Source organism: Python bivittatus, unplaced genomic scaffold, assembly GCF_059951505.1.
Source record: "Python bivittatus isolate LINGU-HERP-01145 unplaced genomic scaffold, Pbiv_v1 ctg000240_np1212, whole genome shotgun sequence".
Classification (NCBI taxonomy): domain Eukaryota; kingdom Metazoa; phylum Chordata; class Lepidosauria; order Squamata; family Pythonidae; genus Python; species Python bivittatus.
The window spans coordinates 2,227,075-2,252,895 of record NW_028277051.1 but is presented as its reverse complement, the minus strand read 5'-3'; the positions used below and the strand labels follow the sequence as shown (position 1 = coordinate 2,252,895).

Genomic DNA, 25,821 nt, shown 5'->3' with positions numbered 1-25,821 from the left:
CCCTTCAGATGTTCTTCATGCCCCCATCTTCCTAAAAGGATCCAGGCCAGCTTCAAGAGTTCTGCCGGTCAGTCATCTGCGGCGTGATGAGGGCAGAAAAACAGCTGCTTTTCGACCATCTTATCACGGCGGTGCAAATCCTAGGATGGCATTCGGTCAGATCTGCTCTTTGCCTTTAATTCTGCCCTCCCGTAAAGAACTGGCACCGAGTTCCAATCTCGCTTTTGCAAAACCAACAAAGCGCAAAAGGGATTAAACAACCGTGAGACCCACCGACCGCATCTTTCCAAAATAAATAAATAAATAAAATGACAAAACTGGGATTTAATGTTCAAATCCCCTCCAGGCCAAGAGGCAAGACGAGTTGTATAGATTAATCTATGGATCGGCTGTTCTTTGTGGTTTTAATTCTATACCACCTCCAGTTCCTATGCAACGTGGCAGGGCAGGAATTTGGTAAGGAAATAAAGAAGATAAATTGTACCGTGCCTGAGAACCACCTACAAATTGCGGACAAAGCAAAGCCTGATAAAAAACACTTTTTCTTTTCAAAGTGTGTGACACACCGCGCTCTGAATAAGCCTCCCTGTGATCCAGAGCAACAGAGGCATAATCTCACTTTGCACCAGACATCTGTCTTATTCAAAGCCACCTGGCCGAGTTTGTGCTGGAGGTGAAATTTAAACCCAAGATTTACACACTTCCCATCCATCCCCAGCTTACGACACCACCATCAGCCCTCTCTGCCTCACCCATCTACACACACCTTACGAAAGAAACCCAATCTGACCGAAAAAAAAACCCTTGGAGGCAAAAGGTCTGGGCTTATTTTTAGCTCTTAAAAAAAACAAAGCAGTGGCTGTTTTTATGGTGCAATCCATTTTCCAACACTTCTGGAACTGCCCTCAAACCTTTGCATTGCAAAGCGCCCAGCGACGCAGATGGCGGAAAGCGATCGGAGGGACATTCCACAACTGGACCCGCACCGCATCGGATGGAAAGATATTCAAAACCTCTCTGCCAACCAGCCCACAGGAAGGAGAAAAAGTTCCATTTTCCAAGACTCAATTTTCCAAGAGCGGCAATCGAGAAGTTTCCAAGCTTCTGCTGAACTACGCATCGCATTTATATAGCCGCCCATCTCACACAAAGCGACTCTGGGAGGCCCCAGCCAACAGGAAGGGGTGCTCAGATTTGGACTTAACACCCCCCCCCCAATCTTTGATCATTGCTCCACGTCACTTCCCCAGCAAAGCTTCTGTGCTGGATTTCCTCTTTCCCACCAACTTGCTCGGTCTGTCATTTCCAACATCCACCCCATTAAAGCAGCCACTGCAGGGACACGAGAGGAGAAACCGTTCTGTTGCTCCCCCAAATTCATCCACGGGGTCCCCCTGGCTCCAATTACGCCTGGAAGAGAGATGCCGAGCTGGGGATGGTCGAAGTGTGCCCAGCTCCCTGTCGGGTGTGAGTTTTGGACAGCTAGACACCTTTGTACATAAAGACGTTACTTCGAGGGACTGCCTTTCCTCTATAAGCAATAGTAATAAATCATAAATATATAATAATAAATACATAATAAAGCCAGTTTGGAAGATCAATTTAAATGGTCAGTCTCTGATGGCTTAAGGAGTATGGGGTACTTTCTCATTCAATTTTACGTACAACAACCCTGATGGGTAGACTGGGCTAAGACAGTTCGCCTGCCCAAAGCCATCTCCGTGAGCTTCCGCGGCTGAGGGTGGACTTGAACTCAGGTCTCCCCAGATGTTGCATTTCCTTCCAAAATGCCTCCCTCTTTTTTATCACGCTATTCTTTCAAACCCTCTCCCATCTTAAAAACACCCCCAAACCTAAGAAGGCAAGGACCTGGTTTAAACCTGCACTGAGCTGCAGAATTTACTGGTTGATCTAAGGCCGCTATCTTTCAGCCTGACCTACCTCGCAGGGTTGCTGTGAAACAAGCAGGGCTCCTACGCTGCCTTGAGACACGCTTACCAATGTGAAATTAGCTTACCGAGGTGCCACTGGGCGTTTCTCAAAGTTCCCCACTTTTTCCTATCCAGTCTTCCAAACTCAGACTGCAAGCCCCTTCGGGCAGGGACCTAAAATTGCCTTTTATCTGCACCCCCCAAGAAGAATCCAACGGGAGAAGCTGGAATCTGCTGTGGTGTGACTCGCTGTTCCTTTGCCTTCCCACCCAGGGCCCTGGGCACCTCAATCGGGTGTTTCCCCTGCCAACCGCACGCTCCCAGGAACAAGTCAGCACAGGGCGGGCCCCCAGGCCTTGCCTTGCTGTGGGGGCAAGAGGAGAAGACGTTATTCTCCCCTTCCATTTGCAGGGCAGGAAGCAACCCCGGCGCGCCGCGACCTGGTGATGGGGCCAAAATCCGAGCGCAGTTCTCCTACTCGCTTCGTGAACCCCCCCAGCCGCTCACCCCGAGGGGCTGCAACACTGAGCAAGAAAGAGGGGGACTGGGCAGGCGTTGGACTAGATGACTTCGGGGGGCCCTTGCAACGCTACGGTCCTGGGGAGAAAAGAAACCCTCAACCCATGCTCAGAGGCACGCAACAGGGTCCTAATCTAAAGCTTCCTTTCTTCTCTCAGCCAAAACTTTCCGGGGGGGGGGGGGGATGAAAGGAAGTTACATAAGAAAAGGGGTTGGGGATTTTCACTAGTTTTAGTTGGCAAAGGGGAAGGGGGGGAGGAACTTGATGCAAAAACACTGCTTGCTTCCAAACCGAAACACACGCAACGTCGCTTTTCATTCCAGACACAAGAAAGTAAAAACAAAATTTTTTTTTTGACATCGTCCTCGCTCCACACACACAAACACACACAAGAGTGGCTGGATTCACCCAACATACACACATACATAAACACACACATCTAACCCCCCCAAGAGGGCTGGGTTTGTGGAACGTGCTAAGCCCCAGACAAATAAACCCAGATTAATTAAACCCTGTTCATGGAATGTAGACCTGCAGCCACCGGGCTTTTAACCATGCAAACAGCAGCTGACCCGCCCAGAAGACCTTTTTTTGGCGGGGGAGGGGGGACTGCGGTGCTGTCACGTGTCCAGACCAGTGTTGAGTCCTGCGGTCCCCTCTGCCCATGCACAGAGTGATTTCCATCGCCAGCAACAGAATCTCGGCCAGGGGTGAGAGAAGCAGGGTTCAGAGGCAAGGGAGGGGAGGCGCAGGAGCGCTGCCAGGCCCCACCCAAAGCGGAGCCCCCTCGCCGGCCGTGCCCGCTCCCACCTTGGCACCCAGCAGCACCGCGCAGGCCGCCCCACCCTTCTCCCCCCGCAAGGCGTCCTGGGGGGCGGTCAGCCCCCCGCCCGCCCCGGTGCCCATCTCCAGTGCCCGGCTCCGGTGCCCACCTGCGCCGAGCCCAGCGAGCCGGGGGCGCCCGGCTTGCCCTCGCCGCCGGCCTCCGCCGCCGCCTCCTCCTCCTCCAGGACCCGGTCGAGGTAGCCGAGGACCGCGTGCTCGTCCTCCTCCATGGCCGGCGGGGCCGGGGCCGGGGCCGGGGCCGGGGCCGGGCCGGGGTCGCCCCTAGAGCGCCGGGGCAGCGCGCGCGGGCCCCTCGCGGCCGGCCGGGCGCCGCCCCCGGGCCGGGAAGGGGGCCATGGCCGGGCGCCCGCCGCCGGGGCGGGCAGGCGCTCGTCCACGCCCTCGGGCAGGGCTGGCGGGTCGCGGCGCCGGGGGCAGCGGGGCGGCGAGCAGCCGGGCTCCGGCCTCGCCGTCGGACCTCGCCCCGTTCCTTCCGCGCCCGGCCCGGCCCGGCCCGGCCCGGCCCGGCTCGACTCGACTCGCCCGCCGCTGCCAGGAAGGCGAACAGGAAGTGGCACAGCCCGGCCTGCCCGCGGAGGTGGGACGACCCGCGGAGGGCGCCCTGCGCTCCGGGAGGGCTGCCGCGCCGCCCCCCGGAGGGCGCGCGGGAGGAGGCGGCGGCGGGCACCGATGCCCGCGGCCGGGGCACGGCGCCCCCCGCGCACACTCGCACGCCCGGGCACGCGCGCGCGGGAAGGCTGCGGCGGGGCGTCCGGGGGCCGGGCAGGAAAGTGGCGAGCAGAGCAGCGGGCAGGGACCGGCCAAGCGGGTGCCCGGCGGGCCGGCCGCCCCCGCTCGGGGAGGGCTCCGCGGCAGCCCCCGCGCGGGCAGGCCCGCCCCCAACAGGAGAACCCGGAATCTGCTGGGGCGGGACTGGCAGGGCCCTGGCACCTCAGTCGGCCCGGGCCGGGGCAGGTGCCAGTCGGGCACCTGGGAGCCGGGCGGGCGGCGCCTCGGACCAGCCGGCCCCGGCCCCCGCTGCGCTCCGAGCGCCGGGCGGAGGAGCGGGCGGCGGCGGCGGCAGGTGCGGCGCCCAGCGCGGGCGCCCGGACTTTCCCGGCTCTGCCGCCGACGCTGCGCCCGCGAGGGAGGCGCCCGGGGCGGCCCCGTCCGGGGGCTCCGGCGGCCCCGAGCCCGGGATTCCTGGTGACGTCACGGGCGCCTCTGGGCAGCGGTTGGCCACTGGCGGGAAGCGCGCGAAAGCCCCCGCGCGGCGCAGCCGCCGATTCCAGCTGGGAACCGCTGCCGGGATCGGACACGCTGCCCAGGCCGCCCAGCGACGGCGCGGGCGCCCCAGAGCGGGGAGGGGTGGGCGGCAGCCCAGAGTGGCCGGGGATTCAGGGGTCTCCCCCAGAAAGAAACGGGGCCGAGACCGGCGCCCTTCAGCGCCGAGAGGAACTGCGCGAAGCATCCTCTTCAAACTGCGCGGGGCGCACCGTGTGGATGTGGCCACGTGCTTCCCCTCCCTCTCGCACAGCGAAGAACTGGGGTCCTCCGGTAAGAGTAAGGGGGCACTCGGGGGGGGGGAAGGAAGGCCGCTTCCCCCACCCAGGCGTGTTCCGGCCACCCGTTCGGACAGGGGCCACTTTCAGAGGGAAGGGACAGGGCCCCGGGGAATTGGGCAATGGGTAGCCCCCCCGCATGGCAGCTGGCTGTTAATGGGGCCGTCAAGGGGGCCGGGGCAGGGTCTCCAGACAGACCGAACTATTTCCCCCGCCCTTTTCAAGGACAGGCCAGCTTCAAGCAGCACAGAACGTTTCTGCAGCTCCGAAGGAGGATTCGGCCTCAACCAGAAGCTGCCAGATGCACTGGTCTAAGAAGCGAGCGAAACGCGCAGTGCCTTCTGTGTGTGGCATGCACGCGCATACGTGTGCTGCGCTCCTTTAGTTCCTCCCGGATGACTGTAGCAATCACTACAGGGAATAAAGCAGTCCGGAGCGAGCGGGAGGGGTCACAAATACGCCGTGCAAAAGGGCCTCAGACCGTGACTGTGGATTTACCCACAGCATGCGGGCATGAAGCGAAACCCACAGAGTTTGCATACGACGCCATCTTGCCCAAGGAGAGATGCCGGCGGGAAAGAAATTTTCTCTGCCCACGTCCCGTATTTTTCAACACTCATGCAAAGAAAAACAGAAATCTAGTTTCACTTGCCACAGGCAGACTGGCACGCATTTGGGGGTTAAGTAGATGGGATTCATACTCAGCAAACAAGGCTCCAGGCCTCATGGAAGAATGGCATTCGAACCCCTGTCCAGCCATGTTATTGCCTAATTGGTCCAGCTCCCTGGCTGACCTCACAGGGTTGCTGTGCAATACAGGTCGTCAGATCCCACCTCAACTGTGAATCTTGTCTGATGACCTGGGGTGAGGGTCTGTCTGGATTCACACCCTGCATTCAAATCCACTCGAGTCTGCTTGGATGTGGGGCTTAGCATGTTGTGCGAACGCAACCATGGTGGCTTATTTAATACACATTAAATCACAGCTCAGTGCTAAATGTGCACCTGATTCATGTCTTGGCCCAGCTGAAACTACCACCAAAGGCGAAGATTTTGGGAAGGTAAAATGGAAGGGTGGGGGAGAGAAATTTGCTTATGGGAAAAACTGTGTGCTATGGCAAACTCTGGATATTAAACAATACGGCACCTTTCCCAAAATACACATTGCCTCCATGAGGACTAGAAACCTGGTGGCACCTTTCTTTGTAACAAAAATCCCTCAGAATAGCAGGATGCCCACCCAGTCCTGAGGTTATGGATAACTGTAAGCCTTTTATAGACTTCATTTAAGGGCGTGCATTATAGAAATATAAAGAAGTAAAACAGAATTGATTAGCATTTATATAAACGTATCTTTCCAAGAACTGCTTTATAGTAGTTGTCCTCAGAAACCCTTTCAATGAATTCATATAAAAGGATTTTTTTTCATGCCCATTTTGCAAAGCAGGGGCGCGAAGGGCTGGGTACGGATGAGGCTTTTTCCTAAAGCAAGATTTGCACTGAAAGTCCACAAACCGAATTAACAACAGAGATAAAGACCAGCTGCACCGAGGGTGGCAAATTTGGGGCTGAGACCTCCCCACAGGGCAAAAGAATCAAACCTTCCCTCCGCTCTCGATCACAATCCTTGGCCCAGATATTTGACAACAGATGCGAAATAACAAGAAAGTCTCCATCTAACAAGGAACCTCACGCCATGCAAAAAAACCCAGCAAATTTAAACAATTATCCTGCATTCTTTCAAATGGGATTTCACTGAATCTGACCAAAGTACAGTGGGATTTTAAATTTCTTTCACAGGAAAAGAGAATTCTGGTGAGAGTGTCCCAGATGGGGTATTCCTGTCCTTATTTACCAATAAGCTGGCCAAGACGTGCCAGTCTGTCATTGTGCCATCATTTTTCCAAATGTCTGCAGCCTCCCCTGCCAGGCGCACTTCCATTCAATCCCAGGAGACCCATTCCTGGGGGCTCCTTCAGACTAGATGGGTGGGCTGCCAGGGAACGATGCCTCCCCAGCATCCAACAGGAGCACTGTCCACTATTTCCCACAAGAAAACCAGCAGAAAAATGCCACCAAGAGAAATTGGAAAGAAATTTTCAAGTACCCTGAGAATAAGGCCGAAAAACGCATGCCTTTTGGCAGAGGGAAGCTCGGGGGAAATTCTAACTCCAATTAAGAATACGAGCAGAGAGAGTGGGAGGTGAGCCAAGCAGATCTGCAAACATTTTAGGCAGACCAAACGGAAGCCCATTTAAAAGAGGAAGCGTCTCGGCAGTGTTTCCCAACTTCCGGGTGGGTGGCCTTCAACACCCAGAATTCCCTCGCCCGCATAAGCATTGCCGAGGATTCTGGGAGTTGAAGTCCGTACATCTGAGGTTGGGAAACACCGTCTAGGCTAACTATAGCCCCCGCAGCCAGCAAAGAAGCGAAAAGCTAAAATGAACTAGACCGGCTGCTTAAAGCCACCAAATTGGAGAGTGAATTTGATGTTTGAAAACAAGGAATTTCCTCCTCCGGGGGCCTGCCTCCTTGCAAACAGATGCAGTTACGGTTGTCTGTTTTTTCCCATGCTCCGCTCTTCCCCTCTCTACCATAAAGGTCTGCCCCCGAGCTCCCAAACGTCATCACGTTCAAAGTTTATTTTTAAATTAGGAAGCCTGTGTGTACAGTATGTGTGTTTTAAAAGAAGAGCAATACCCAGCGGTGGCCACCAGATGGGGCAGCTGGCCCAGCCACGGAGCATAGGAGGGACCCCACTGGATGCCCGGCTCTCAGCTACCGTAAAGGGAGGGTTAGCAAACTCTTCCAGAAAACTTTCTCGGGTCTGAGATGCCTCGTTCCCGCTGCAAAAGGTAAGAAGGCCAGCAGGTAATTTAGTAACCAAGTCACTGGGCACCTTGAACAGCCTTAACCACCAAATGTTGAGGGATTTCTAGTTTGGAAAAAGTTTCTCTAGTTTCTCATGGAGACCATCGATCTGCGCAGTGTTTCTCAGCCTCGGCAACTTTAAGATGAGTGGACTTCCACTCCCAGAATTCCCCAGCCAGCATGGGGAATTCTGGGAGTGGAAGTCCACTCATCTTAAAGTTGCCGAGGCTGAGAAACACTGGTTTATGGTATCAGAGGGAGCCTGATGTTCAGACTAACAGGTATTATTAAAAGCATACATTTTCGCAAAAGCTTATGCTTTTCATAAATTCTGTTAAGTCCGGCTCCTTCTGACATCCCACTGCAGGTAACCATTCACACATTTCTCCAGTTGCACCACTGCGTTCGCCATGACGTCATGTCACTCTCCAGCAAATAAAAGATACTCGCAAGGCGCTCGCCCAGAGAGCCCTGAGACGCCATCCCATAATAGGGCAGGGGGTCCTACTTTGCCACGTCACCTGCCTGCAGCTGCACAGGCAAATCCCTTTCCAAGCTTTTCTTGGTTCTCTGCAGTTCCAACTGCTGCACCAAAGAGCCTGCTCTTCTGCAAGCCCCAAACCCCCTAAATTCTCCAGACTGCTAAAACCGCCTTGCTCAGATTACAAGGGGGAAGGGTCTTCCCCATCAGCTCTCTCCCCCCTGGGAAAACCATCTTGCTGTAAGGGGGATGAAGATCTTCCAAGACTACCTTTCTAACGGCACCATATCAACGTAGCGGTCGTTGGGAGATAAAAAGGTGGACGTGCTGTTTCGCAGAGAATTCGCATTTTTGCAATTCTGGTCATGTCCCAGTTTCATCGCAGCCCCTTCGGGCAAAGCCAGGAGAGGGGAACGGGTTCCGTTCGTACATCAGGGGTGTGCAAAGTGTCTCAAGCGGGAAAGAGAGGTTTCAGGGGATCGAAACACTCCATCAATTTGGCTCAAAGTCAAGACAAATTGAGGCACCTCCTGCCCCCGGGGAATACGAACAAGCAACTCACTCCACCATTCTCTACGGGAAACAAGGGAAGCCAACAGTGTTTTCTGCAGCTGCTGATAAAAATCCCCCATTTGCTTGATTGTGGTTTACTATGATGTGCAAACCCAGCTACTTATGCATAAATAAACCACGTTGTGCACATCTAGGCACTGTCTCAAACCGCAGAGGACTCCACTGACCAGTTGCTCAAACTCTTAAACCACAACTCCCATCATCCACCAGCCAGCAAGTGCTGGGAACTATGGGAGTTGCAGTCCAACATGCCTAGACATGGCTGGTTGGGGACTGCCAACCAAGCAGAGCCTTGCCATCAAATTTTCACCCAGCTGGACAGTGACGCTCTCTCTGTCCCCTCCTAGTCTATCTGCCATCATCATCATCATCTTCCTCATCATCCCAGAGTGCCAATTAGTGGCTGGTGAGTTTGATGTCCCCCCAAAAGATCTGCAGAAGCACTTGGACCCGACAGGAATGGACAGAATCTCAACTCATCCATGGCAGAAAGTTGCATTCCTTGGAACAGTCACTACCTACAAATGGAAAGAAAGCTAAAATTGGGAAACTCAGCATGCTGGTCAACGCTGGCTGGGCAAAGAGCAGGAGGAGGGTGTCGAGCCCTGGGACGTGGGGGCAAAGAGGTTGCACCGAGGGAATATTTGCAGAGACGCCACCAAGCGTCCACCTTCATCCCCCGGAGTCTTAGTAAGCATTCCAAGCTGCCAGCAACAGAAAACCGGTGGGATCAAATATTGAAAAACGGCCAAGACCAAAAATGTGGAAATGGTGTGGAACTTCCCATACGGATCAACTTTTAGCCCGTAATAAGCCAGACTCAACGGTAGTTGCCAGAAAAAGAGAGAATTCACCTTGCAGGAGCGGGAGATAAAAGGGTCAGTGAGAGAGAACTAGAAAACGTGGGGAAATCTGAAGCCCTTCAAGCAGAGACTGAGCGCAGGTGGGAAAGGAAAGTCCTGAGGGTACCAATAACGGCATTTGGTGCCATCCCAAAAAATCTGGAGAAGCATTTGGGCCCAGCAGGAACGGACAGCATCTCAACTCAGGAAGGGCGAAAACTGGCCTTGCTTGGAACGGAGCACATCATACGCCGGTGTCTTCAGCTAGCCAAAAGCTATCCGTAATAACAATGAGGACCGGAAGACATCCCGCCACCGCATTTACGCCCAGGAACCCCACTCACCGCAGGGCCCAGTCCATCTGCAGGCGTGGGGGAGACGCCGTGGGAGGTCCCCCCCCCACTGCCGCCGTCCGGGTTGCGGGCGCCGAGCTGGGGGGACATGGTGGGCGACTCGTCGATGTACGGCATGGTTTCAGAGCTGCCGGGCTGAACTCTGACTTCCTCGTTGCCCTCGGCGTCATATTCCTCCGTGCCGTAGTTGAAGTCTGCGAGAAGGAAGGAACCAGGATCGGTTGTGAGCGAGGGCGGGGATGCGAGCAGACCCGGGATTTAGCTACTCTATTAATTGGGGGGGGGGGAGGGACCCAACTCCAGAAGAGGACACTTTGTACTGTGCCAAGAAAAATACCCAGATGTGGGAGGAGACAAGCTCAGCTCCTGGCCGACTTCATTTTTTATGCTAATGCAAGTGGTGGAGACGTGGCTGATCTTGGGAAAAAACAAAGCAAGAGGAAACCCCCGTTACTCATTGGATGGGAGACCATCAGGAAGTCCCAGGAGTTGGAAGAACATCCCAGAACAAAGCATTAGCAAATCCCTTCCATATTGTTACCAAAAAGACAAACCAAACTGGGTGGAAGCCACCTGCCCACAGCAATTTTTATTTTTTAAACATGTTTTTGCTTCATGTTTTTGCTTTGGGTCCTGGGTGGAAAAGACGCCACCTGGCAATGAAAATATCTCTTTTTAAACCCCCTTTTCTCTTGGGACTTTTCCTGCCTTCTCGGCTGCCCTCGCCAAAGACAACTTGCACATTATCCTTATTTATTCAACGTGCTTGTATGCTACCAACTCCACCAGGACACCTAGAGGCTCACTACAGAAAAGAAAGAAAAAGCGACATAAAAATCTTAACGCAAGAAAACATCGTCTCGCCCTAACGTGATGTTCATGTTAAGCAACCAGCCCAGTGCTTAAAATCCTAATTAATTAAAAGCCCTGTCTGGCCCAGTGCTGCAATAGTACTGGGCAACTGCAAACGGTCACTAAATGAGGCAGTCACTAAACAAGGACGACCTGTAAAGAAGCAAAAAAATCAAAAAAAGCTCTGTTTGGACCGCCTTCCAAAGGCAATCCAGCTCTCCCAAACGGAAACTATTCCACAAAGGTGGAGCGTAAAACTGAAAAACCCTGTCGGGTCTTGCACAAAGGACCCTTTCGTGGCACGCGTTCCTAGGTTGGCAATGAATTTAGGCAAATTTCTTCCCACCAAACATTCTTTTCCAAACTCAGTTTAAAACAGACATTTGTGAGCAGGACGTTTTTGTCTGGAAAGACGCATTTGCAGGGTCCAACCGGCCTGGCAAATGGAGGAAATATTCAGGGCAAAAGGAACAGGCTGCAGGAAACGAGAGGGTTGCTAAAGATGCCAGAAAGCCATTCACCAGGGGGGTCCCCCCCTGGATTTACACATCACCCTATCCCCTAATTTGCTCTCCCCGTGGCTTGCCGAGTAAACCACAGTTCGTGGCACTCGCACAACGCGCGGACGGGACCGCAAAGCGCCTCGGGTGGATTCCTCCAGCGTCTTGGAAGAGGACTCTCGGAAGCAGACCGAGAAAACCCAAGTATTTCCAAGCACAAGAAGCAAAGATTGGACGAGCGGTTCAGTCTTATCTGGCAAATGAGCCGTTAGTCCTTCGGCTAAGCGATCGGGGACGGCGAGTTCAGATGATCCACGGAGACCCACGTTAACTCATTCGCTCATTAATCAGGGCTAGACTTTGCTGTTTCAGCTTCTACATCCTAGCTTCTTTTTAACTGGCATATGCAATTCAGTGTGAATCTTGCTTTCTACAACAGTGTATCTCAACCTTAGCCACTTTAAGACATCTGGACTTCAACTCCCAGAATTCCCCAGCCAGCATAGCTGGCTGGGGAATTCTGGGAGTTGAAGTCCAGACATCTTAAAGCGGCTAAGGTTGAGAAACACTGTTCTAGATTGATGTTTAGGAGCCTGACACATCCTAAGCCACAACATGAGGTCAGAAAACTAGAAATGCCACGTCCTCACAGCCCTCGAAGACCAAGCGACACAGCGGCGTAGCCCGTGACGTGTATCGGGCAGACATTGTGCTGAATTCTCCAGCGGTCACCAACGCTGCTACGGCTGGTGATCCTGCCATGGAGAGGTGGCGAGAAAGAGTCAGCCCACCAGGAATGGTGGGGGGGGGAGCAGTCATTGCTTCCCCCTCCCCCTTCTGCAAAAGACACCCAGACCTGAAGCAGAACCCTCCCGAAGGTTGGGTGCATTATTGCCAAGGGTGTCCCAAATGTATGGCCCGGGGATACCCCGAATCCAGAGAGGCACCAACACTGAGTTGCAGCAAGAAGAGGGAAACTTGGCAGTTACTCCTCCCCTCTCCCCCTGCCCCCTGGGCATTGCCTTTCCAAGGTTCCCAGCCACCCCCCCCGCCCCCAATCTAACCTCCCCTCCCCCTGGCACACTTCCCCAGAATTGCACAATTAATCATGCATCCTCGAGCCTCCAACGCCCTCCGTGACACGCCTCCACCGGACACAACCAAATCCAAGTCCAGAGCTGGGTCAGCTTCGAAAAGGAAGCGTGCAGCCTTGGGAGGGAAGGAGCAGAAACAGGAGGCCCCCTCCTCCCCCTGTGAAAGTGGGGCAGGGGTCTGAACCAACCCCGGGCCCTTGGGGCAGGGGGGAGTGGAAGAAACCAGCACCAGCACCCTGTTTATAGGAAGCAAAATGTAGGGGCTTCAACGGCATGTCAGTTTTGCTCCTACCAATCATCAGGAAAGAGAAGCAGGGAGAGAGGAGCTGGGGGTGTCGAGAAATGGGAAAAGCAATGGGGTGGGGGGTAGCAGGATCTCTGAAAGGAGGTCGCACTGAAGGAGGCCGGGACCCATTTTCTCCTGTTCCAGAATGCAGGATGTGGCACGAGGGACTTGCGTTCCAGGTGGATGTTAGGAAAAACTTGCAGGGAGCGAAAACAGCTGGACAGTTGGACCCCCTGCCCAGAGAGGGGGCGGGTCTCTCCTTCCCTAGATGTGTTCAAGCGCGTGGGGCGCTCTTTAACTGGGGGGGGGCTCCAGGGTCTCTTCGATCTCTGACACGGCATGCATGTGTGAATGCTGGAAGAGCTTGTTTGGGAGTTTTGCCAGCCCTCCGTCTCAAACGCAGGGAAAGCAACAAGCAATAAAAACAGCCTTGCGGTTGTAGCTTTCGACAACTTTCTGACTGCTGAGCCACCCCCCCACCCCCCAATTTGCACCCAGCGTGGCTAAGGAATTTTAAGAACGGCGGCCCCAAGATATCTAGGCTGCAGCAGCCCTTGTGAGGTTAGAAGACCAATCCTCGCCCAGCTGTATAACGTTTTTTGCATAAGCTTGGAAGCCTGAACCTTCCTCGCAGGGTTGTTGTGAGGGTAAAAGCAGAGCAAGGGGTGAGAGGAGCTATATTTGAGCTCCCGTTTTTCTGGCCTTCCAGCAGCTTGTAAAAAGGCAGCTGTTCCAGAAGACACAAGTGCTCTCAAGTTTTCCGATGTCGGGAATGGTGCCAGTTATAATTGTAGATCTTTATAAAATTATAATGAGATACCAATTATCATTTTTACCCAACTGCATTTCTGTTGCTGTAGTTAATTTCCCTGGCCGTGTCTGTTGCTTAAAGTAACCTGGGCTGGAATGGTTGGTAAATTCATAAATAAAATAAGCACATATTTGTTAGTCGGAAGTTCCTGGAAGTCAGCTGGGACGAAAAATGAGGTCATGTAATGTATTTGCAGCTGTGAATCAGCCCTTGGTGTGGTTCGTTCACACATGCCTCTAAAAACCCTTGACTGCTCATCTCCTGAGGAACAGCACAAATTAATTCCTGCCACCACCACTCTGTTTGCAGCCTGTGATAGGAAAGCAATTTCAGCTTTGCCTTCAACTAACTCCAAATGCCAACTCGCTGAAAGAGAAGAATTTCTCCACTATTCAAGTTAAGTACAGGTAGTCCTCGCTTAAAGACCACAATTGGGACCGGAATTTAGGTTGCTAAGGAATGTGGTCGTTAAGCCAATCATCACGTGACCGGACCCTTTTTTTGCATCAGTCGTTAAGCAAATCACTGCGGTCGTTAAATGAATCACACAGTTCCCCACTGATTTTGTTCGCCGGAAGCCAGATGAGAAGGTCACAAATGGCGATCATGTGACTCACTGTCATAAATGTGAGCTGGTTGTCAAATGCCCAGATTGTGATCGTGTGACTGTGGGGGCGCTGTGACGGTCATAACTTTGGGCACTAGTTGTAAGTCACTTTTTTTGGCACCATCATAACTTTGAATGGTCGCTAAACGAACGGTTGTTAAGCGAGGACTACGTGTAGTGAACATTCTTCACCTAGCATGAACACCCTCCACTGAGGAAGGTAGCTTGGCTGACTCATTTAAGTCGCCCATTTAAATCGCTGGCCTTCCTCTTCATGCAGCATTTTCCACAAGGAGATGCCGAACAGTTCTGGGGCCTGCCCTTGGGAAACGATGGGGCCCCTCCCGTTCTTTTTAGGGAGAGGCTGGTGATGGGGTTGGACTAGATCAGTGTTTTTCAGACTTGGCAACTTTAAAATTCCCATAACAACGGGATAAAAGTCTTGCACTTTTCTAAGAATTAAAAAACTAAAAAAGCATTCTCTGGAACGAGTCTGGGGACAATATTCGTGCAAATGTGAAAAGCTGGTGACCCAGACAGGTAAGTTTTCTTTTCCAGAGAAGAAGGCGGCACGTCTCCAGGAGGCATTTCTGAACTTTCTTTCCGCAGGGGAGGCTAAGCGGCAGAGCTGGCCACCAAAACAAAGCCCCTTCCCTTCTGAAAGGCACCTGTCTGTCTGCATCTGCCTATCTATCATTCACTTATTTATTTGTTGGTGAAAGCAAAATTTTGAACCACGCTCCTCTCTCCTGCAAATTAGTCTGTGCAGAGTCAGGAATGAAGAAGAACGAGCTCTTCTCTCCTCTAAAATCCCCTTTTTGGGCATGGCAGGGGGTGCCAAAACCCAGGGTGGGGTGTTTCCCTCCTTCGGTCCTTCCTTCCTTCCTAGAAGAAGTTGCAGCCGATCCCTACGGTGGCTTTGGGCAAACAGTCACTGCATCTAAGTCTTGCCAGAATCCGTTTTGAACAAACCAGCAGCCTAACCTGCTCCCCGGAGGGTCGGGTCCACTTAACGAAGACGACATTTCGCTTTAGACTGCTCTCTGTTAAAGGCGGGTCGGGGTGGGGGAGAGGCCTAGCCCAGAAGCACATCCTTATCCCCCAATTCCCAATTTCCCTCAAAGTCTCTCCGTTTCCAGGAGGCCGATCGAGCAAAGCCTCTCATCCTTGTCCATGATCTGTCATGAGCCCCCCCAGCCCCCTGCCCCTCCCTCCGCTTCGGTGCAGCCTCCCCGTCACGGTCCCACGCATCCTCCTCTTGCTATTGGCTTGAGGGTTGGGGCATCGCTATGGCAACCGCCTCCTCTCGCATCCCACTTGACGCAATTCTTGCAGCTGGAAGCAGCACAGGTACCCGTGGGGGGGTGGTATGACATGACCGCCTGCGCCCCCCATTGCCCTCCCTGGAAGGGAGACGCAAGGAAGGAGAAAGCAGTATCGGGGGGGGGGTCCTCCGTTGGCAGAAGATGCCCTCGGCTCTTTTGCACCCCGTAAACGTGGCTGGTTGGCTAAGGAGGCAGGCAGTTCCTGGTAGGCCATGAGCTCTCCCAGCGTATGGCCCCCGAGAGGGACAGCCAGCGGAGAAGAGAGGTGCCATATCCTTTGGGGGCACAACCAGCAACCCCTTTTTCCCTCCAATTTAAAGGCTGGCAAAATGGTCAGGCCCTCAAAATGCCAGCGGCAGATGCCAGTGTACAGAAATGTGGGCCAAAAGCACAGATACTGGTCGATGCGCAGTATAGAGCCAGGTTTCCCAGCCTTGCCAACTTTAAGAAGTGCAGACTTCAACTCCCAGAATTCCCCAGCCAGCATGCTGGGAGTTGACCACAGAGTCCATTGGAGTTGGGCGGCTTATAAATTCAGATAAATAAATAAAGACCACACATCTTACTGCATGGTGGCTGGGGAATTCTGGGAGTTTACTCCACCCAACTTAAAGCATGCTGGCTGGGGAATTCTGGGAGTTGAAGTCTGCAATCTTAAAGCATGCTGGCTGGGGGAATTCTGGGAGTTGATGTTCTGGGGGGATTCTGGGACTTGAAGTCCATACATCTTAAAGTTGCTGAGGTTGAGAAACTCTGATGTAGACTAAGGCAGTTGTCCGGCCTCTTCTTAAAAATCTCCAGAGATGGAGAACCCATGACCTCCATAGGGAGACGCTTCCAGTACTGGACAGTTCTTACAGTCAAGAAGTTTTTCTTTACCTTTAAACAAAATCTAGGGAATTGCTTTTATATTCTAAGGGAAGAATACTAATGCACCCACTTTAACGGGTCTCTAAGTGTGGATGGTTTATTCAGAGTCCTCCAGATGTGTGAACACTACAAGTCCCAGAAAGCATGGGGTGGTAGCTGTAGCTTAGGAAGAAAAAGGGAACCAGTTTTTAGAAATCTTGACAGCCATTTGGGAACCTGAATTCATCCCCCGATGGTCCAAATCAGTGCTTGTCAAACTTGGCCACTTTAAGACGTGTGGACTTCAACTCCCAGAATTCCCCAGCCAGCCAGGCTGGCTGGGGAATTCTGGGAGTTGAAGTCCACACGTCTTAAAGTGGCCAAGTTTGACAAACACTGGTCTAAATAAATCGAAGGGGGGTGGGAATTCTAGATTTGATGTCCCAAGATATCTGGTGCCCAAACAGGACCCCCCAGGGCTGAATCCCTTGCATCTAGGTTTGGTGAGCAGCCCATTTTCGCTGCAGTTTTGAAACTGTCCGTTAGCCAAATGCAGTTTTTGATGAATGGGCACCTGGAAATGGACAGGGCGATCTCCCTTCCAAGGTATTCTGATGATCTTGCAACGGACGTTCTTCGGCTGGGTTCACACCTGGCCTTATGCCCTAATATCGCTTGCTTGGTTTTAGTTCAGAGTGGGGTGGGAACTCGGCTACTCTGATTGCAAGACTTATTTTATGATTCAGCGTCCTGGGTGCCTCTAAGTACACTATGCGCTTAATTGAACGTGGGCATGCAGTCAATGGAGTCCCATTACGTAGGCACTAAACCCTAATGAAATTTGCTTGATTTGGGCTTCGAGTGTTCTGCAAACCTGCTGGGGGCTCTCCAAACCACGGTTTATGGCTTGTGACGCTGTGCATCTTCAGCCGACTTTTAAAATAAAGCAGGGTTACCAAAAGACATCTCAGTGTGATGTGGGAGCCCACCACCAGTCCTTGTCTGAGAGAATCTGGGTCCAGAAGAGGAAAATGCAAGGCCGTCAATCAGTAGTTTGCATTTCCACCCAAGCAGGGGGGGAAAAATCTGCCTTCTGCCTTTCAATGCCACCTGCTGACAGGTTCTGCCCTCTGGCACCATGGCAATCTTTTGCCCAACTTGTTCTGGGCTTCAAGAAGAGACACTCACCAAAGCACTCAGTTCCTCCCCTTCAAAGAACAGCGTAAGCAAAGTCCCACCATTGACATGCTGTGCGGGGAGCAAGTCTGAAAGCGGTGTGTGTGTGTGAGAGCGTGCGTGCGTGCGAAGTTCACCAGACCAGGAAGAACAGAGAGGCCGTGCAACTCCTTCAACTGCCTTCTGGCTTTAACCTCACTATTGCTCCAACCTGAATCTTAAAAAGCCCCACTGGAAAAACTGGAAAAACCAGCAGGAAAGCAGGAATCAAATATGCCATCCGAAGGTCTCTGCCCCAACCAGGTTACAGCCTAAAAACTGCAGAACTTCAATAAGCAGGCAAACAGTTGTTTCCTGTCTGAAAGATGGTGGTGCGGATCACATTCTTCTTATCTGCAGCAACGGACTTTCGGTGGGGTCCCTGTGATCCACACAACTCTGTACCTTTTCTTTTTCAGCTATACACCTTTTAGATCTGGTGAGGTTTCGACAAGATGCTGAGAAATCCTTCCAGCTGTGCCCCAGCTGGCAACTAGCTCTACCCAGAAGTAAGAGAAGGGGGCTAGCTCCAAAAGGTTTATACAGTATACTAAGCCACGGTTCAGTTGTGGTTTGTTCAATAAGCTGCCACGGGAGATGTTCCCAGAACACATGAAACCCTGAACCGTGTTTTACAAAAGCACAGCAGGCAGCTCTGCGCACATCTGGCGGTTACTGTTTTCTCCCAAGAGAATAATGAAAGAAGAGACGCAAATAAAAACTTTTTAATTGGCACTTTGCATTCCTCCTTCTGTCTTACGAGAGAGAAAGGAGGGATTTCAGGAAGGCACAAGTTCCAAATAACCCACAGATCCCTTAAAATAACAACCACCACCATTCCTTTTATCAATCAGCTCGCGCGCATCACTTTCTTTCATTAAGTGACAACCCGCAGATCCCTTTAAAATAATAACAATAATCCCTCTCATCAATCAGCCTGCACGCATCATTTTCTTTCCGCAAATAACCCACGGATCCCTTTATCATATCACCGTTATTTTCTTTTAAACAGCCAGGAAGGGAAAGTTCTTCCCTTCATTTATGATTGCGGTTTGATTCTTTCCCAGGTTAAAGGCGACCAGGTGGAAGAGCAGAATGCCGATCAAAGAAAGAGCAAACAATGTCATTTTTACAAACAGCCCCTCGCCAAAGCAGAGGTCTCACGAGTTTAACTCAGATTCCCGGGCCGGGGGGCAGCCACGTTTGTGGTCCAGTAACAGCAGCCAAGGGGAAAATTTCCACCAGAAAGAGACATTCCCTTCTGCGCGCAAAACGGATGCCGAAAAAAGAGGAGGAGGACACTGCCTGAATGCTAATGACCCCGGCCTCCCCCCAGCCCATCACATCTCTGCAAACTAAAAGCTGCAGCGTTCAGAAAGTTAACGGAGGCCATTCCTGAATTTGAACATTTTCTTAATGAACTGAGGATTAAGAAAAAAACAATAACGGGGGCCCTAAAACGGGAACTGGCAAGCGTTGCCTTCTTAATCTTGCAGTTCCTGGTCATTCGTAGGCTGAACGTTGGGCAGAGTTAAGGTAAAGTTTTCTTTACAGTCACGCGGGAGAAAGTGAAGCCGGTTAGGCAGCAAATCAAACTTAATTTAAATTTAACTGATTAGATTGATTATAGCCACCCATGCCGTCAGACTCCGGGCGGCTTACAAAACCCAGAAAGTAAGAAAAACAACTAAACACACGTGAACAGGCAGTCCGGACTAAAAGAACCAGAACAATAAATACAACAGGACCCCCACAATTACATCAATGAACGCGTGGACCCCAGGGATGAAGTTTGCTTCGGTGCCCAAACTTTTAAGAAAACTTAAACTCTTCACGCTCCCACAGCTTCGGTTAGCAGGCAAGGAATTGGGGGCCAAATCTCTGCGGCCACTGGCATGACAACCGCAACTCTGTATGAGTCGCTGTTCGCAGCCTTCCTCTTCCCAAAGCCGTGGTGGTCTGCATTCAGTTGCAGCCCTGGAGTCAAAACACAGAAGGGATTGAGGGCATCCAAAGGGGGCTCTCTTCGACGCCGAGGCTGCACTCCAAACGCCTTTCAGCGGATGAAGAAGCAGAAGGTATCTCACGGCACTTTTTAAGAGTAGCAAGTTTGATTACAAAGCATCAGCTTTCGTGAGTTGCAGTTCACAAAATCATGAATGAACAAATAATGACATTTGTTTGGCTTAAAATATAGTACGGGTAGTCCTACTTTAACAAGCACTCGTTTAGGGACCGTTCGAAGTTACAACAGTGCTGAACAAAGGGACTTAAAACCGGTCCTCACATTTACAACTGTCGCAGCACCCCCAGTCACGTGACCGCAATCTGGGCGCTTGGCAACCAGCTCACGCTTACGACAGTTGCAGCATCCCAGGGTCATGGGATCGCCATTTGCGACCTCCCCAGCAAACAAAATCAATGGAGAACCACATGATTCGCTTAATGACTGCATGATTTGCTTAATAACCACTGCAAAAAAGGTCACAAAATCAGGCGCGACTCACTTAACAACTGCCCCCCTTAACAACGAATTTTATGGTCCCTACTGCGGTCGTTAAGCAAGGACTACCTATAGATGCTTTCTGTTTGGGGCTACTATAGACCTCCTCCTCCCCCCCATCAGAACTTGGAAGCTAAGCAGGGTCCAGCCTGGTTCATCCTTGAATGGGAGGCTTCCAGGAGATGCAAGGGCTGTTGGCTAGAATGGGAAGTTGCAAAAACATCCAGAAAGAAGGAGAGGAAGGTCCACCAACTTGCGTACTGTTTCCAAGAAAAAATGCAAGGAGTCAGAGGTTGTAGCACCTAGCTAACCTCAGCAGTTCTCAGAAGCAGAGCAAGATGTGGTCTGTACTTGGATGGGAGACCATCAGGAGATCCCAACTGAAAAATAATCTGAAAAGGAGATAGAGGCCACCCCTACCTCAGTACTGTCCCAGGAGTCGAGCTCCACTTGAGGGTGCCTCCTGACAGGGACGTGAGTTTTCCTCCAAAATTATCTTTAAAGTGGCTGACTTATCTTAAAGGGGTGAGAAAGCCACAATGGCCACCACATGCACACACAAACCAGAAACATCAGAAATCAAACCATACCAATAGGGACTTACTTCCAGTAACTTCTGGACACTGTACGTCAGATATCCCAGAAAATTTCTCCCCTCCCCAGCCCGGTTATTCTGCCAACATCACCATGCCCTCATAGACCTCCATGGTGCAGCCACATCGGGGATACTGTGCACAGTTCTGGTTGCTGCGCCCCCAAAAGGAGGTGGCGGAGCTAGAGAAGTTTCAGAGGAGGGCAGCTAAGGAGATCGAGGGCTGGTGAGGAACAGTTGCGACTCCGGGGGCTTCTTAGTCTAGAAAGGGGGCAAACGAGAGGGGGCGTGATGGAGGTGTGCCAAACTGTGCAGGGTGTGAATGAAGTGGACAAGGAGAAGCGATTTTCCCCTTCCCAAGGGACTAAAACCAGAGGCCACCCAATGAAATTGAATCCTGGGAGAATCAGGACCGGCAAAAGGAAGTATCACTGCACACAGCGCATAAGTCCACTTTGGAATTTGCTATCGTGAGATGTGGTGCTTGACTGGCTTCAAACAAAGGGTTGGGCCCTTTCACGGAAGTCCTGGGGATCCGGGGCTGTTAGTGGGACTGCCTTGAAGGCCTCTGCCGGGGGACCGGCGGTGCAGCTGGTGCGGGAAGAGGCTGCTGGGCGAGATGGGCCGGGGTCCCGTCCTACTGTTCTCCTGCCCTTAGTTGCACGACCGCCTCCTCCTCCCAACTCATCAAGCACAACGTCTTTACGCGTCTCCTCTCTTGTGACGGCTCCGCCGCGGCAGCCGCAGGGAGCACGCCTGCGTCCACCCGCTTGTGCGCCTCCCGTGCGGCATCGGCCGTGCTACGCAGGGCACAGGAAAGGCGAAAGAAAGGGGTGGAAAGAGACACTGGTGGTTTGGTGACAGAAGCAGGTCGAACGAGGACCGCATCGCAGAACAAACCCACGAAGAAAGGCGCAGGAAGCTGAGGTCAGACGTAGCTGATGAGCGAAGCGGCGGGTGACAGACGTGGTGACAGCAAAGATGGGGAAAAGGTTGGTGTGAACTGGTTTTAGCTCTGTTCCTTCCTTCCCTCCCCTTATTCCAGGCCTTTAATTTCTTTGCTTTACTTTTTCCGCCCCTTCTGCCTTTCATCCACCCACATTCAGCAGCCACTGATGCTTGACCTTCTCCGTCTCAGTTCACCACACGCGCTTCGAAGTACCCGTCTCCCCTGCATTCAACTCGCTTCTGTGTCTCTCCCAACAGAACCACTTCTGTTTCCTGTACGGTGGGCAGACGCTCACTCTAACGCACGGCCATTGTCACTCTGACAATCCTCACAACCGACAACACAGGGCAGCCCCCACTACCTTTCTGTATATGCTAACATTTCTCCTTCCATTTTTCTACCTTTCTGTTCTATTAAGGTACATAGATTCATCTACTTGCTCTTCTTTTTAAGCACTCATGTGCAATTTGCAACAGTTCACTCTGTTCTCTCTGTCAAACATAATTACTTTGCTCTTCAACATGTTAGTTTTTGGATAGATACTCCCGGTTGCATGGAACAATTTATCTAACATTTGCTGCCAATAATTCAGGCTCTCAACGAATATACAGTGTGATCTGCATAAAAATTACAGGTATATTCACGTGCCCCACTCAGTTCATCTCTAATGTTGCCACACGCATGATATTTAAGTAATAATACTTTAAACAACCAAGAGGACATCACACTTAATTGACTTATTCCCTGCTCACACTGAGACATTCACTAAATATTCCGTTATTCTCACAATATCATATGCCCCTTTATTGCATAGGGCAACCAATCTTCAACTCCCCATTTGCCCAAAACACGGGATAATTCAAACAGTGAACTAAAGGACAAATCTCAAAAAGGGGCAAATCTGGAAGAGGTTCATAAGAATAAAAATATTTAATTAAGTTTACACCTTTGCTTATTACAAAGGGAAATTGAAGAGCAAAACCAAGAAAAGCTTTACAAAAAGCACATTCTAATAAAAAATACCTAAAAGCAAAGGGTGTGTGCCAATTTATTTAAAAGAAGGCCATTCCATTTCTATATTTTGCACATGGATGTGAAAGACGGCGCGTGAAGCAATACCATTTGCACGGTAAAAGTTCAATGACCAAAATAAGGGCAAAAGTGAGGTTCTGAAAAACAAATCGATCTCCAGGACAGCTTTCTGAGAGAAAGGACGGTCCTTGTAAGAAAGGGCGCACGGTGCAGCTACGAGGCAGCGGCCGATTCCCAACCCCGGTGACGCAGATCCAGGGACGGGCCACCCTGCTGGGCCTCTCCTGCGTGCCAGCCTCCCTGGCGCTCACAGAGAGTGCTCTGTGCCGAATGCCAAGCGCAGAGGTGGCCACAGGACACGAGAGAGGCGGCGACGTGCCACCTGGAAGGCTGAGCACCTCCGCTCTGCACCCCTGATCCCCCCTCCCCGCCCTCATCTGGGGCACTCCTGGTTTCCCCCAGCCTCCAAAGGTTAAAACAAGCCCCCACCTCCTTGCCAGCTCGCTTTTCTCCAGGGTCTCATGTCGGCGAAGCAGGCCCCACTTGATCGATGGGCCAATAAGACGAGGAAAGAGCCCTTTTCCATAAAACACCGAGGACAGGAACGCCAGCAGGCGGCAGCGCCAGGGGCACGTAAAGCATTTCTGGGAAAGCCATTCCCAGCGGCTGTCAGCCGAGAACGGTTCCCCGGCAACAGGCTGGGCCAAAGGACCAGGGGAAGCTGGAGCCCCAGTGACGTCTAAAGGCCGCCGTGGAGAGGCTGAAGTCAAAGCGGCTTGGACTGGGGAGGTCCCCTTGAGGTCATCTAGGTCAACCCCACTCCCCTTTTGGCCTACAGTGCAGGGCACACCACGCCATCCTCTAGTGCGAGGCACACGCCAGCCTACAGTGCAGGGTACACCACGCCAGCCTACAGTGCAGGGCACACCATGCCAGCCTACAGTGCAGGGCACACCATGCCAGCCTACAGTGCAGGGCACACGCCAGCCTACAGTGCAGGGCACACCACGCCAGCCTACAGTGCAGGGCACACCACGCCAGCCTACAGTGCAGGGCACACCATGCCAGCCTACAGTGCAGGGCACACCATGCCAGCCTACAGTGCAGGGCACACCATGCCAGCCTACAGTGCAGGGCACACGCCAGCCTACAGTGCAGGGTACACCACGCCAGCCTACAGTGCAGGGCACACCATGCCAGCCTACAGTGCAGGGCATACCACGCCATCCTCTAGTGCAGGGCACACACCAGCCTACAATGCAGGGCACACCACGCCATCCTCTAGTGCGAGGCACACACCAGCCTACAGTGCAGGGCACACCATGCCAGCCTACAGTGCAGGGCACACCATGCCAGTCTCCGTTTAAAAGCCTCCAGAGATCAGTTCCCGCTCGCCAAAAACCTTGAATTGATGTCCAAGAAGAACATCATTTTGCTGAAGTGGCAAGTTCCAAGCTCTACCCCAGACCTTTTCAAGGTCCTACAGGCCCCCCCATGCTTGGAGGGAGCGAATCAAGGGCCATCCTCACCCCAAAGTGTCAGGACAACCCAGGAGCCTGATTAAACGTCAGCAGCAACGCTTTGGCGAGGCAGGTTTGGGGGGAGCGAAATGGAGCTCTGGGGCGGCTAAAAGGCCTGCCTCTCCCCCTCCGTCCTCTCCCCTAAATAGCCACGTCTTCCCTGTTTAGTAGCCACCTGCCCCTTCATTCAGGGAACACACCCTTATATTTAGTGACCACCTGGAGCTCCTTTCAAGGAATTGTTCCTTATTTAGTAGCCACCGGCTCCTTCTTCAGTAGCCATCTGTTCCTCGTTCCAAGGAGCCGTTCCTGAATCATTCCTTTATATAACAGACAGATGGCAAGGGGTGGGGTGGGGTGGGGTGGGGTGGGGTGGCACGTCTGGGCTGCGGATATCCCGCCCCCCCATGCCCCTCGGTCCCAGGGCAAACCTCTCCAACAGCCATTTCACCCCTTCCTTATTCCTCCACTGCCCTGGTTTGCAACCCAGGGAAGCAAGTCCAATTTTTAGGGAAGAATGTTTGGTTATTTTGCAAAAAGGGTTATATATTTTAAAATGTAAAACGTTTAAACTTTTTGATGATGTTGCATTTTAATCATCAGTCTTTTATCTTTTAGAATGATTGCTTTCTATCTATTGTTATTTTATTTTATTATTTGTTATGTTATATTATTGTTAAGTTATATTATTATCTGTTATTGTTATATATCATTGTTATGTTATCCTTTTTATCCTTTTATCTATTGTTATTTTATTGAATTGCTGTACGCCGCCCAGAGTCGCTCTGTGTGAGATGGGCGGCTCTATAAATGCGATAAATAAAAAATAAATCGATAAATAAAAGGATGGGGCCCCCTGCGGGGTCCCTCTAAACAGGTTTTGCTTCCAGAAAGGCCCCAGTTTGGGGGAAAAAACTGCTTCCGCTCAAATTACAAGAAAAAGTGATTCAGATCAGTGTTTTTCAAACTTGGCCGCTTTAAGACGTGTGGACTTCAACTCCCAGAATTCCCCAGCCAGCCCTGCTGGCTGGGGAATTCTGGGAGTTGAAGTCCACACGTCTTAAAGCGGCCGAGTTTGGAAAAACACTTACTTAGACTCTAAAGATTACAAGGAATTCCCTAGCAGTAAAAGCTGTTTGGCACGGAGAGCTGAGGCCAGACGGCGTGATATCCAAGAATCTGCTGGTCTATATGACCTCTGAGACCCCCTTCCACACAGTGGTCCAATTCGAAGCCGTTCAGAAGAAGGACCACCATTGCTCCTTTGAAGCTCGGTCCTTTCCAAGCGAGACTCGCCAGCCAACTTGGCTCCTTATGGAAATATATACGCGCAGACCACCCTTCCAGTCCCTGGGCCGATTCTTGGGCAAGGCACTCCTCCGTCGGGCGGTCTGGGCACAGAGATATTCTTTAATTTCTACAGCTCCAGGAGGGGAGGGGGCCGGCGAAGGCAGGGGCAAGATGCACTGTTCAGGAAGAAGCTGGAGTTGGCCTCCCACGACTCGGTGGGGTCTTTGCACAACTTGATTTATTATTGTTATTATTAGAGTTGGTTGCACAGTCATCCAGATGTTTAGACTGGATTTGGCATTTTTATCCACCTATCGAGTCCTTCCCAAGGACCTGGGATAGGCAGGTATTTTTTTATTATTATTATTATTATTATTATTATTATTATTATTATTATTATTATTCCTGCCTTTTTTATATATAAGGCAAGACAGTGAA

At 51.9% G+C, this 25,821-nt stretch overlaps 1 protein-coding gene across 2 annotated transcripts in view; it reads right to left on the bottom strand.

Annotated features, from left to right (window-relative positions):
* The window catches only part of ABR (ABR activator of RhoGEF and GTPase), a 119,138-nt gene that overhangs the window by 66,214 nt on the left and 27,103 nt on the right, over window positions 1-25,821 (bottom strand). Inside the window, exon 2 of one of the 2 annotated variants that reach the window (XM_088138759.1) lies at window positions 9,950-10,152. In XM_088138759.1, the coding sequence (XP_087994885.1) occupies window positions 9,950-10,075 (126 nt within the window). In that variant the 5' untranslated portion in view covers window positions 10,076-10,152. Of the gene's footprint in view, window positions 1-3,383; window positions 4,040-9,949; window positions 10,153-25,821 lie in introns of those variants that run through there. The other variant, XM_088138758.1, reaches the window with a different exon arrangement.